Raw genomic sequence first — 12,353 nt, forward strand, 5'->3', positions numbered from 1 at the left:
CAAGTTTTTTACTTTCTTCACAAGCCGTTGACCTGTGTAGCAGTGAAGAAACTGGAGATTGATTTTTATCGTATGCAAAAGTGCATGTGCTTCTGCTATGGCAGAATGAAACTTCACTCTAAAGAAGTCAATGGCAGAAGGATTAAAAACTTTAAAAGCTGAAATTATTGATTGAGTTTAACACTTAATTACTTCTAAGCATGTGCTTGCTAGTTGTAGCCTTGTAGGTTACTTGTACGTGGAGCTTTTTTTTGTCAAAATAAACTTCACCCCCAACAACTTAATCATGAGAGGCTTAAGATGGATGTCTGATTGGAAGAGGCAAGACACTCTGGCAAGCATGCTAATCAGTATTAAGGTTCACATGTTGCTCTCTAAGTTTATCCACAAATCCTCTTTGCTCAAAATTTGAGGGACAATTAGCATTTTCTATGGCAAGCTTGAGCTACTCAACCACCGGTAGCTCAAAACTGTACGAAAAATTTATTAGTTTCTCAAAATCTAAAACAGTAGTAGCAGTTTGTTAATATCAGTAGATATACCAGTTGATTCGTGTCAAGTTATACACGAAACATAACTATTTCAATTGTGAATTGGTATTCCGAAGAATGATGAATCTGCCAAGAGATCGAGCAAGGTTGGTTGGACTATTATAAAGTATAACTGCTGTCATGAAAGTCGAATTTTGCACAAGATAATAAAGTGTGGTAGACATCACTTGCAATTAGTACGTTCCCAGAATCACAGATCATTTACAGGAGCTCGTATAGATCGTTGGTCAACACAATTCATATATTGACAGTAAAATTTGCACACATGATTTCTTGTGAGAAAGTGATTTATTCTTACTGATTGAGTCAACTTGTGTTGTATTACTGTACACGAACGAATGGAGGGATACAGAGGCTTCCTTGCAACGAGGATAATACTGAAGCTCAGAGCATTAGTCAAAGGATTCCAAATTGATAGCTGGTGATGTAGTGTATTACAAAAGAATGCTATTTCTAATCTAGTGAAAGATATAAAAGAAAGTTAAGGTATACAAAAGGCCTATGTAAAGGAACTACCTTAGGGTAGAAATACTTTTAGATGATTTTCCACCCCAAAAAAAAGAAAAAGAAAAGAAGTGGCCAAGAAAGTGAGAATATATATGTTACGTAAGGCAATGTGTATCAAATCTCTCCACACCCCATCAAAGAAATGCCACTGTGTGAGTCCAAGCAAGCATCATAATGAACCAAAACAAAGGCCAGTCTTGATAGAAAGTGCCATGAAAACAACCACATGCTTCCCTTTTCTAGCTCCCCTTTTCTCCTATCTGTGCATCACCCACTAATCATTGCTAAGAATAAAAACAAATAGGAGTGACCCCATATGAGAGCCAATGAGTGAAAGCCACTATCACTTTGTTATCCAATAAGGCATTTCCACATCATCAACTTTTGGAATTTTTGCTAGAATGAATGGTTATTCTTTGTAAAACACAGACTTGACCTTGGAAGACACGATAGGGCAACACATGTGAGTGACCAATTTTTATTGTTTTCTTCCCTACGTTGTCACCCTCGATCGAGTGTGTTCTGTACTTTAAAGTCGCCCAGATGCTGCCAATCTGTTCAAAGGATACTACTAATTTGATCTTTTTCATTAATTATGTGCTTTTTTTCTAGCAATTAGTTAGTAGTCCTTTGGTCATCTTTTGTAAAGCAAAAGGAATTAGCTCTATGCTCATTTCTACGCTTTAGCAGAAAAAAAAAAGAGGTATTTGAGGTGCGTTTGATAAAACTGAAATATGAATTTTGAATCCATTAAATTATTGAATTATTAAGTCGTAAATCTGATACGTTTGAGTGTATATCATATTAAGTGATGAATGAATAGTTTATCACTTAATTTTAGAAGCAAGTTTTGCTTACGAAATTTAGTGCTACTGAATTAATTCAGATGTTCAATATTTCGTTATCAAATGCATCTAAGCATATTAAGATCTGAATTTATTAAATTTAAGTACTGAATTGAATTATTAAACAAGGCTTTAGTCAATTTTGGAAACGAGCGAGAGGAATTAGCTCTATATATGCTCATTTGTATGAGCAAGTCATAAGCTTAAACAGTTGTTTTTAAGCATGATACAACCATGTGAGAATATAAGACAACCATGTTGAAACATGATCAACTAAAACCTGTCCATTAAAGAAAACTACTCTTAGCTAGTATTAGTTTTTCCAAATTTATCTCGTTATTCTATCTCCTTATCCATATATTTTAAGTATTTTCATCTCTGATACTTTCGTGAATTTTTAAAATCATTAGAGATATTTTCATCCCTGATTTTTAGAAATAATCCCAAGGGATAAAAAGTAACAATGTGTGAAACTTTTTACAAAAAAAAAAAAAAAATGTTTTTGGCGCTATTAAAATCTATCTTATCGTATATATATCTAGGATTTTACTTCTTGTCGTATGTTATTCCTTTTTTTTTTTTTAACTCTTTATGATTTTACACTTGCACTAAGTGATTAGTGTTTGTTGGTTTCTTAAAATTTTGTTTTGCGTACATAAAAGCGGCTACCCGTTTATTTGGCCTTTGAATTCTTCAATACAAGTAATCTTGCACCATCTTTAGAATCAAATTTTCTCAATCGTAAAAGTGACCAAGTGGACTAATCTACCTCGGAATATCAAACTAATTTTTGTTCGAGTGTAACCATACAATGCTGAAAAAAGTCATTCAAAATTTGATTGCTATTTTTTTTTGGAGTTTTTGTGTAAAAATGTATTGTAATTGCGATCTAATGTACGTGAAAAAAAAATATATTCACAAAAAGTATAAAAATTTTTTGGAAAAAAAAATGGGAATCCAAACATGGAAATCTTGAAAATGCTTCCGGGATCGAACTGTCAAAGCCCCTCATTCATGCGTGTTCCCTGGTGATCATGGCTTCGTGCTTCTTAGTGAAGGTAAAATTTATGTTGGCCAATAATTCACCAAGGATTGTCACTTTGTCAGAGTTTGATGAACATCACTCTTATTGAAAAAGAAAGAAAAGAAATGTATTGGTCATAGTCAGCTACGTGTTTTTAGCTTCGATCAAGTGAATGGTATTATGATCAGGAATATGTGAAGGCTTCTGTACTTTTTGTCCAGTTAAGCACATTGCAAATTTTGAGGCAGAAGAAGGCTCAGATGAGAAGACGAGACATGATAATGATATAGACATACACCAACTATTCTTAAAGCACTATTAGAAAATAAACAACAATAATTACATTACACCAAATAAAGTTTAGGTTAGACCTAATTGCTCTCCTTTACCTTTGTATGCAAGTTAAGGTGATCCAACTAACATGGCTAATCGCTAAGGTTCTCATTTTTCAATGAAATAATTCCACTCGATATTATTGTCATCTGCAATTGCTTAAATATTGCTTCTTCATTTGCTTCTAGGTCGTCACAAGGGTCTAATTCCATTTTCTTGTAAGGGAAACAATTTAAAGGCTTCTCAACAATTCTTGTTGAATTTAGCTTTTAAATTTGGTCAGAATTGAAGAACACTTTACAAGGATGTTATTCCCTCATTTTGCAACAAGGGTTTGATCCAAACCCTGATATTTGCCCTTCCTCGTCGCCCTTTTTTCATCCCTCTCATGCCCGTTATAAAACGATAAACTAGAAAGTAAAAAACATAAGATGATACAGGATAAAAGAAGAAAAGGGTTTGACAAGCTAGAAGCTGCTTTTGAATTATCATCCCTGACGGATTTAGCTGTAAAATCTAAATAATAGAAGATGTTGCTCGCATGATGGAGGGTTTTTTTTTTTTTTTTTTCTACAATAGGCATTTACAGGGGAAAAGCTAAACTACACTCAGGGCACACCAAAGAGAGTCTCACTCAAGGCATGATGGAGGTTAGTTTGATGATTTAATCATTTCTAAAGGTGAAATATCCTTGCATTCCTATTGATTGATTAATTTGGAGACAGAGGTGATATCCATGTAAACCATGAGAAAAGCAGGGTAAATCAAACAATAGTGTTATTTTCTAGTATATTTCGAACACAAAAGTAGATAAAGAAATTTCAAAAACCACAAGTATGCAAGCCTCTGGATTTACAGCTTCAAGACTGTAGGATTATGTCCAATGTTGGGGTGGACTATAGCCTAAAGCAAAGCTACACCGATTATTAGGTTGTGGTCGATGCAATTGTAAACACATGAAGCCATGCACTGTTGTTAAAGATAATCCACAAGCCTAGTTAATAGCTAGACAAGTAACAAGCACAAACCAAATGTTCAGCTAAATAAAATGGTAAATTTTAATTCTACCATTTTTCTTCCAAATTTCAAAGTAAAATTATTTTTTTACGTGAATATCTTCTTTTTTTTTTTGTAATATAACAGAAGAATCCAACCTTACAAAGGAAAGGAAGGAAAGGGTACGGCTTGAGAATCGAACTAGGGTTCTGTACTATCGCCGAACTAATGCATCCTTTGGTTAGGTGAATATCAAATGCCAAAACAAAAAAAAAAATAGAGAACAATAAGAAAAAACTCTTCATGTTATTAGGTAAGTCATGAAAACGAAATTACCAAAAAAAAGTATGTAATATTCTGACAATTAAGCTATCAAATATAAAACAATTAATTAAACATAATTGAACTATCACCCGTAATATCTGGTTCGACTTTTAATTCCGCTTACTCTCTTCCTACTTCCTTCTTATTTAACAAACTAATACAAAAAAAAAAAAAAAAAAAAACCCTTCTTGCTCCTTTCTTGAATAGTTGAACAAACTAAACAAAATCGAAACGCAACTTAAGTGATGAAAAACTAAGAAGAATGTTGAAAACGAAAAGATACTAAGAGTAAAGAAATAATGTTCAAAAAGAAACAAGCAATAGTAATTTATGAATCTTGGATTTGACAGTTGGAGTCAAAAGATGTGAGGTGCAGTGGAAGGTAAAAAAAAAAAGAAAAGAAAAGAGAAGAAATAGTAATTTGGAAATATAAACAGTACTGAAACAAGTTGTCCATTCAGAAGTTTTCGTAAACAAATATATTTTAGTGCTCGAAAAAATAATGACTGAAAAATAGGTTCAGGAACAATATAAATAAAAATTGTATGGAAAACAGGTGATAAAACGAAAAAGAAAAATAAACATTAAATAAATAGGGCAGCAGCTCCCCTGCCAGCCCAGCCTTTGTCCTCCTTCAAACATTTCCAACACAATAAAGTCTCCTCTCCCTTCCCTCTTCCCATTCTCTTCTAATCTCCCTTCGCTTTATTTTTTCTTCAAGTTTTCTTTCTTCTTTCCCCTCCACCTCTTCTTCCACTCATCCCTCACTTCAACATCCACAAAAGGCTATATATTATTCGTTCAACCTGCTGCTAAGCTATACTCCGAACACCCCCCTCCTTCCACGGCGGTTCCTCCTCCACGGTTTCAGCCGCCGCGATCATCTTCGCGCCACCACTTAGGTACTACTGCTACTTGTTTAATACTGTCCAATATCGTTCCAACTTGTTAAGCTGGGTATCTAGTGTTTCTTTTCCGCTCTTGCAATACAAAATTGCTTTACAGTTTCATCAATTTATTGGAGGAGCGTGGAAAGAAATGCATCATCCGTCAATTTATAGGATGTAAATATTTGGTGCACGAAAGCGTGATTGTTAGGCTTGACCAGATATGGTATATTTGGTTTATCTTCGGAATCTAATTTAGATATCTGCTTTATTCTGTTTGCCAGAATAGAATTGGTTGGATTCATTTATTCATTCCTTCATTCCGCAACGAGATTTCTGAAGGAAGAAATAAAAACCGTTTCTCTCAACGGCATCATGATGACGTCAGAGTATTCCATCTCGAATCCCGAGGCCGACTCCAATGATCGATCGCGGGAGTCCAAGCGCAAAAAGCGAAGAAAAATCGGGCCCGAGGATTCATTAGGCCAGCCGGAGAGCATTGCGGACCCCAGCCGGTGGAGATCCGAGTCCGAGGAACGGATCTACGCCACGAAGCTAGTCGACGAGCTGTCTAAAGTCCGTCCGGCGCCTTCGTCTCCGGTCTCCGGTGGAAGAGCCGTTCGCGAGACGGCGGACAGAGTCTTGGCCGTTGCGGCCAAAGGGAGGAGTCGCTGGAGTAGAGCGATTCTCACGGGTCGACTAAGTTTTCGACTCAGCCAGATTAATAAAAGGCATAGACACATGAAAACCAAGGTCACCGGCGATAACCGGTTGAAGAAACCTGTTTCCAAAAAGAGGTTGCCACCGTTGCAGAGGAAAGTGAAGGTATTGGGCCGGTTAGTTCCCGGCTGCCAGAAAATTTCCTTTCCTAGCCTTCTGGAAGAGGCCACTGATTACATAGCAGCTTTGCAAATGCAAGTCCGAGCCATGACTGTACTCTCTGAGCTTCTCGGCGGCGGCGGGGGCAATGGCAATGGCAATGCCAGTGCCAGTGGCGGCTCAAGTCAATCTTAGCCTCGGCGTATGTGATTAATTACTATGGCTAGCTGAGGTGTTTTTAGTAATTTCGTTAATTTTTTACGATTTTTTAGAAAAAGCTTTTGTTAATAATCGAGAGGTTTTCTATTTTCGTGTATTTTATTGTATACATGTCCCATTTTACCCCTCTTGATCTCTCGCGCTCTTTTTCTCTCTCGACATAGCCATATGATTTTATTCGTTTTTTTCCCAGTTTTAAATTTGTGTGTGTTAATTATAATTTTTTTTTCTCATTTGCTTATTCTTTGTGTTTGATCGGTTGATCATAAAGTTGAACATGCCAACTAATTTGTTACTGCTCACTTTAGAAGCGTATTAAACTATAATCTTCTGTGATTCGCTTCCCACTGGCAAAATATTAGGAACAATAATTAGCAAGTTGTTCTGAGTTTGCTTATTTAACAGTGTCATCATTGGTAATTAATTATCTTGTTTGAGGAATATTCTTACTTCCTCTTTATTTGGATTAGTTTGGCACCTTAATGACAGTAAACTTACTGTTTGATAATTTAATTGAGTAGTTAAATTTAATAAATTCAGATCTTAATATGTTCTGATAATAAAAACAGAATATCTGAATTAATTAAGTGACAGTAAATTTTTTAGACAAAATTTGTTTCAAAAAATAAGCGATAAATTATTAGATTTATATTTAATGTGATATACAATCAAACATGTTAAATTTAGTACTTAACAATTTAATAATTTAACGAATTCAAATTTTAGTTTTCAAATGCTAGTTTTATCAGAGGCACACATAATTTATGGAACAAAATTAAAACTCATAATTTATGAGACAGGGTGCACATGAGATGATGTTAATGCACTGGAAAAAAAAAAAAAGGTTTTGCATCAAGGGGACAATAATAGCTGTTCAGAATGACTATGGATGGGTGATATAATTTTTACTAAAATGAATAAATGTTGGCACATGTTTTATGGTCCAAAAAGGGAAATGCTGGTAAAGGAGTGAAGAATAAAGGGAAATATGGTAACGGCGAGTATCCTTTCAAAGGAACCCAAGTCAAATTGCTTACCGCAGGTTCTCGGCTTCCTTTGCTCACATAAATCAGAAAAGGATAGGATGGAGAGATCACATTCCCAGGGAGCAAATTTTGTGTGGCCCCAAGCTGTCTCCAGGCGAACCATAGATGTAGATTTAGGCTTTTTGATTTTTCAGCAAGCAAAATGTTTAATTAGCTACCAATTTTATTCACTAATTCATAAGAGGAAGGTTTTAATTAAGTTACAATATTTTTCTTTTTGCTAGGTAATGGGAGGAAAGAACACAAGAAATTATTTTGTTTTTGTCATTGGCCGAGTTGGTACTCCTCATGGCACGCCTGATTTCTGTCCACATCATTTGATATACAGTTAATCCACTCGATTAGGATGGACTAATCTCCATTAAGCGGTTGAGAAGTGTTCCACATTCTTGGAGCTAAATGCATATTTTACCCCCTTTTCTCCCTCTGGTTCGAAAAATTACTTTTGTTTCCCCTCCTTTAGTGTAACCCTAAAGATTAAAAAAAAAAAAAAAAACTAAGCCCGAGTTATGTATTCCAAAATTTACACCACTTTATCTATATATTTTGGTATCAAAATTTAGGAGACCCATCTATTCTAAATATAAAGTATACCACCGGTTCATCGAACAGTTGACAGTGATCCTTATAAATCGCTTATTAGCAGCACTTTAATTAGTATTCAAAATCGAACTCCGGTGCTACGACACAAGAACAAAATACTTTACACTACTAAAAGAAAAGCATCACGCCACTATTCGCTGCCAATCAACTTGAAATGAAACAAATGCAATTGACTTTAATTTTTTTTTTTTTAAAAAAAAAAAAGGCACAGCACCCTTTATTTTATTTTTTGGAGGTATTTGTACGGGATAAAACTAGAAAACGGGGTAGAATGGGAAAATGACGGAAGACGTAGACCCGTAACGTACTAAAATACATCGATGTTGCCTGGACAACCTAACCCTCCCACACCAGCCCCCACAAAAAGCTACGGAAGTTGGCAAATGCGCCAAAACCAGTCTAATAAGCAACAGCCGCATGGCATGTGCATGTGATCCAATTGAAAGAGCCCCCACCACACCTTATTATATCTGCGTATATATTGCACATGTGAGATAGTAATTGATTCAAACATTTCTCACTTTTTGATAATGATGATGATATATATATATGTATGCTTTTGCTTTTCAATGCCCTTCTACTCTATTCAATTCAATTCAATTCAATTCAATTGTTAGTACTACTAGACTAGTTGTATCAATGAACTTTATGGTCTAGGATCATTCTTGCATGAACATCTCATATGGTCTAAAATTGGACCACCTCCCTCCCTCCCTCCGTCCACCTAACCTTTTTTGGGAGTGGACTTGAGCCAAGGTTGAAAATTATGTACAAGCCATTAAAGGACTTTGAAACCAACAACACATTCAAACCAAATACTAAGACCATTATGTTCTTCTTGTAGATTTTGTGGATGATGATTATATATGAAAAAGAAAATCGGAATCAGTTGAAAGTTTTTTCTTAAATAGATTCTCAAGTGTTTTAAGTAATTTCTTTATTAAGGGTCTAAAATTTATTTAAATCCAAAACCAGACGATATTAATATCAGAAAAACTGATTATTTAAAATAAAAAAAAAAAAAAAGAGTCGGTTTGCATGTTTCGGAGGCTATCTTCAGATATAGTGATGATAATTTTAGTAAAACAAAAGAAAAATATGAGACATTTTATCTTCAGCTATACATGTTGTTGTGTTTTGCTTTATTTTGGTTTCGCATGTGTGCTGCTGCCTGCTATAATAGAGTCTAAAGCTCACATGCATCCATGTGACTCTCATACGGAAAGCTTTCTGCTTTTTCATCTCATGTTTCGGTGGGAATATCGCACTAGCCAGCAGAAGAATTATATATGGGACATGCCTCCTCAAACTTGGTAAAATTAGTTTGCTGACTCTAAAGTTTTGATAATAACCTTCTTCTTCTTCTTCAAGATATATTTATTTAATTAGTTTGAATTACACGTTGATGGGAGAAAATAGATTCTTGGAACCCTAATTCGGCATATACCATATTTAATCTAATCTAGCTCTCTTGCTACCACATCTCAACATCATTACCTAGCTAGTCAACACTTTTTTTTTTTTATTTTTGTTGATTTAATGGTTAATGTTGAGATTTCAGAATTTAGACGTCTTAGGTTCAAATCTCCTTTTTTCTTTATTGCTTCTTAAATTCCATCGTTTTCGAACGCTCAAAATTACCCTCAGATCCAGCGTTTTCAACAATAGTTGCGACAACAAATGTATTATTTCACATGTACCAAATCTTTCATTTGAGATGTTTTGAAATTACGATACGTTATATATAACCCTAAATGAGTATGAAAGAAAGAAACACACAATTAAACATCCTATAAGTGAAAGTGATTGAGTAAAGGTCACCATCTTGAGGAACCAGAAGGGGAAATTTGACAGCAATCGCCGTTGATCTCATTGTCTTTTATGGTCATTTTATCAGGAGTTGCATGTCAAGGTCACGGTAGTTGAAGGAAAGAGGCAGTATGGTAGAAAGGAAACCAAATGAAAATAAGAGCGAAAAATTTAGACACGACAAGTTAATGGAACAAGGAAAAATACTGCAGTTAAGTTAAAAGTCAAAGTCGGTAGACAAAACTTGTTAATGGCAAGGCAAACCACAAAGATTAGTGAAATTAATTATTTTTTTTTTTTTTGTTCATCTCATTTTTCAATTGTTATTATGACATTTCAAATAGATCAATATGCATGATTTGTATCTAAAATTCATCACAAAATGATTTTCCAAATTCAAGGTTTTCTCCTACTTTTATATATGTGAATTCCTCACCAAAATTCCAACATGAGCACCACCAAGCAAGGGAGTGGAGGGGTTTTACTTGTTTCTTTGAGAACTTTTGGGCCTGTTTTGGCAAACAAAATTTTGGTCAAGTTTGTCTTTCGCAAGTCTTTTAACAACTTTAATTACAGTAATTTTAAAAAATTTCTCAAAAAATTTAAACTATACACTTCAAAATATCTAAAAATTTACACATTTTAAAAAAATTTCTACAATTTTTATAATAAATTACAGAAAAATTTTAGACAAACACCTAAAACGCTTGTTTGCCAAACGGGTTCTTTGTTTCTTTTCTTTTAAAATAGGGATGATACATGAGTGTGTGTGTGTGTGGACTGTGAAGTAGCTTTCCTTTCGAGCTGCCGGCATCCCACGTGTGGTCCGGCGTCCTCCCTGGCTGAAAACAAAATTTCATTTTAACTCATTAATATTCTGACATTGCCACCAGGAAATCCAAAATAATAATAATAATAATAAAGATATTGTTAATTTCTGTAGTCAACATCTGTCCCAGATCAAGGGTCAAACGATTCGTGTGCCTGATAACCAAAACCAATATGACTCGTGTGCTAACTAAACTGTGCCACGACTTCTATTCTATGTATCTCATAGAGAATTTCCATTCCCTATATATATTTGTCAAGAACTTATTACTTGGTAGGTAAAATTTTTAAACTTTCTTGCTGATCAGGATTGAGCCCCTGCCCCCTTGAAGAACAAGTCAAATTTGATCTCTTTTGGATGTTTGTTCATCATTTTCAGAGCTGCCCTCTACTGGTCTCGAGTCAAAACTACATTTTTCTGACCCTATGAAGCTAGGAAGAAAACAATGCAGAGGGAGATAGCCGGCCAGTCCTAGATAACTATGTTGTGATATTTCAAGGGATTTAATCTCTCATCTACAACTATTCAAATAAAAATTTAAAACTCTCTTGATGGTCAACTAAAGACTCGTTCGAATAATTCCTGCGTGAATGGTCCAGCAGCAGCACCTCCTCCTAGTAAACCTCTAGGTCCCAGGTTCGAGTCCCTGCACTGCTGGATTCCTCCGCGCACTTATCGTGCTTGGGTCAGATTGGGGCGCCAAGGCCCGGGCCGCAGGAGATTAGTCGACCCCGTAAGGATTGACCCGAACACCCCTGTGTCGACAAAAAAAAAAAAAAAGACTCGTTCGATAGTTTTCCTGTCATCCAATTGTAGTTTGTTGGTTTTGTGGCATACGTACATTATTATTATTTGCATCATGCTATTCTCTAGCATATCTTGGAACACAAATTATTATGCTTGTCACCAAGCACATGCAACTTTGAGCTCATCAAAACTTTCCACTCTTGCTAATCTAGATGTCCGTTCACCACCTTCAGCTAGTACTTAAAAACGTTGATTAATTATGTACCAAATTTCCAAACTTTTTAACATGATTTCATTTCATTAAAACCAATCTCATAATTAAGAATGGTTTTCATTCCTTTCATTAAATCCCAAAAGGGATTTTAAACATCAAATTAATGGTACTCCAACTTTATGTCTACTCATCATCAAAGCAAGAATCCCTGCACTGCACATAAGCCATTCGAAATTTTGGATAGTATGCCCTACATAAATCTAATCAATCAACCTTGTCTTAGCTTAGCCATTTGGATCTTATGCACATTCATTTACCAAATGTATATATTCTTCGAGCATATGCAAAATCTTCACCGCCATATGGAATAGAGAGGGATCAGATTGAATGAATGTACAATATCAAGGAAGCTAGGAAGAGGATAACTACCAATTTCTGATCTTCAAATGGCCACAAATTTAGCCACGGAGGCAAAGCAGATTGAGGGACCAAATAAGACTGTTCTTCTCACCACTAGATTATCTTCTATAGCCTTCTTTTCCTTTTGCCTGAAAAAAATACAAGATATAAAGTCATTTTCATTCATTTCTCCCACTTATA

The 12,353-nt window shown here is 35.1% G+C and overlaps 1 protein-coding gene across 1 annotated transcript; it reads left to right on the forward strand.

Annotated features, from left to right (window-relative positions):
• The first annotated feature begins 5,200 nt into the window (after positions 1 to 5,200).
• Positions 5,201 to 6,630, forward strand: LOC113732985 (transcription factor bHLH149-like). Its single transcript, XM_027259073.2, has 2 exons — positions 5,201 to 5,482; positions 5,752 to 6,630. The coding sequence occupies exon 2, from the start codon at positions 5,843 to 5,845 to the stop codon at positions 6,479 to 6,481; it is 639 nt and encodes a 212-aa protein (XP_027114874.1). The 5' UTR covers positions 5,201 to 5,482; positions 5,752 to 5,842; the 3' UTR covers positions 6,482 to 6,630.
• The last annotated feature ends 5,723 nt before the right edge of the window (positions 6,631 to 12,353 follow it).

The sequence above is a fragment of the Coffea arabica genome, chromosome 2e, assembly GCF_036785885.1.
Source record: "Coffea arabica cultivar ET-39 chromosome 2e, Coffea Arabica ET-39 HiFi, whole genome shotgun sequence".
NCBI lineage: Eukaryota > Viridiplantae > Streptophyta > Magnoliopsida > Gentianales > Rubiaceae > Coffea > Coffea arabica.

Bases quoted from the DNA above. Each gene is read 5' to 3' on its own strand.
- LOC113732985 (XM_027259073.2), top strand. From the start codon at position 5,843: ATGATGACGTCAGAGTATTCCATCTCGAATCCCGAGGCCGACTCCAAT.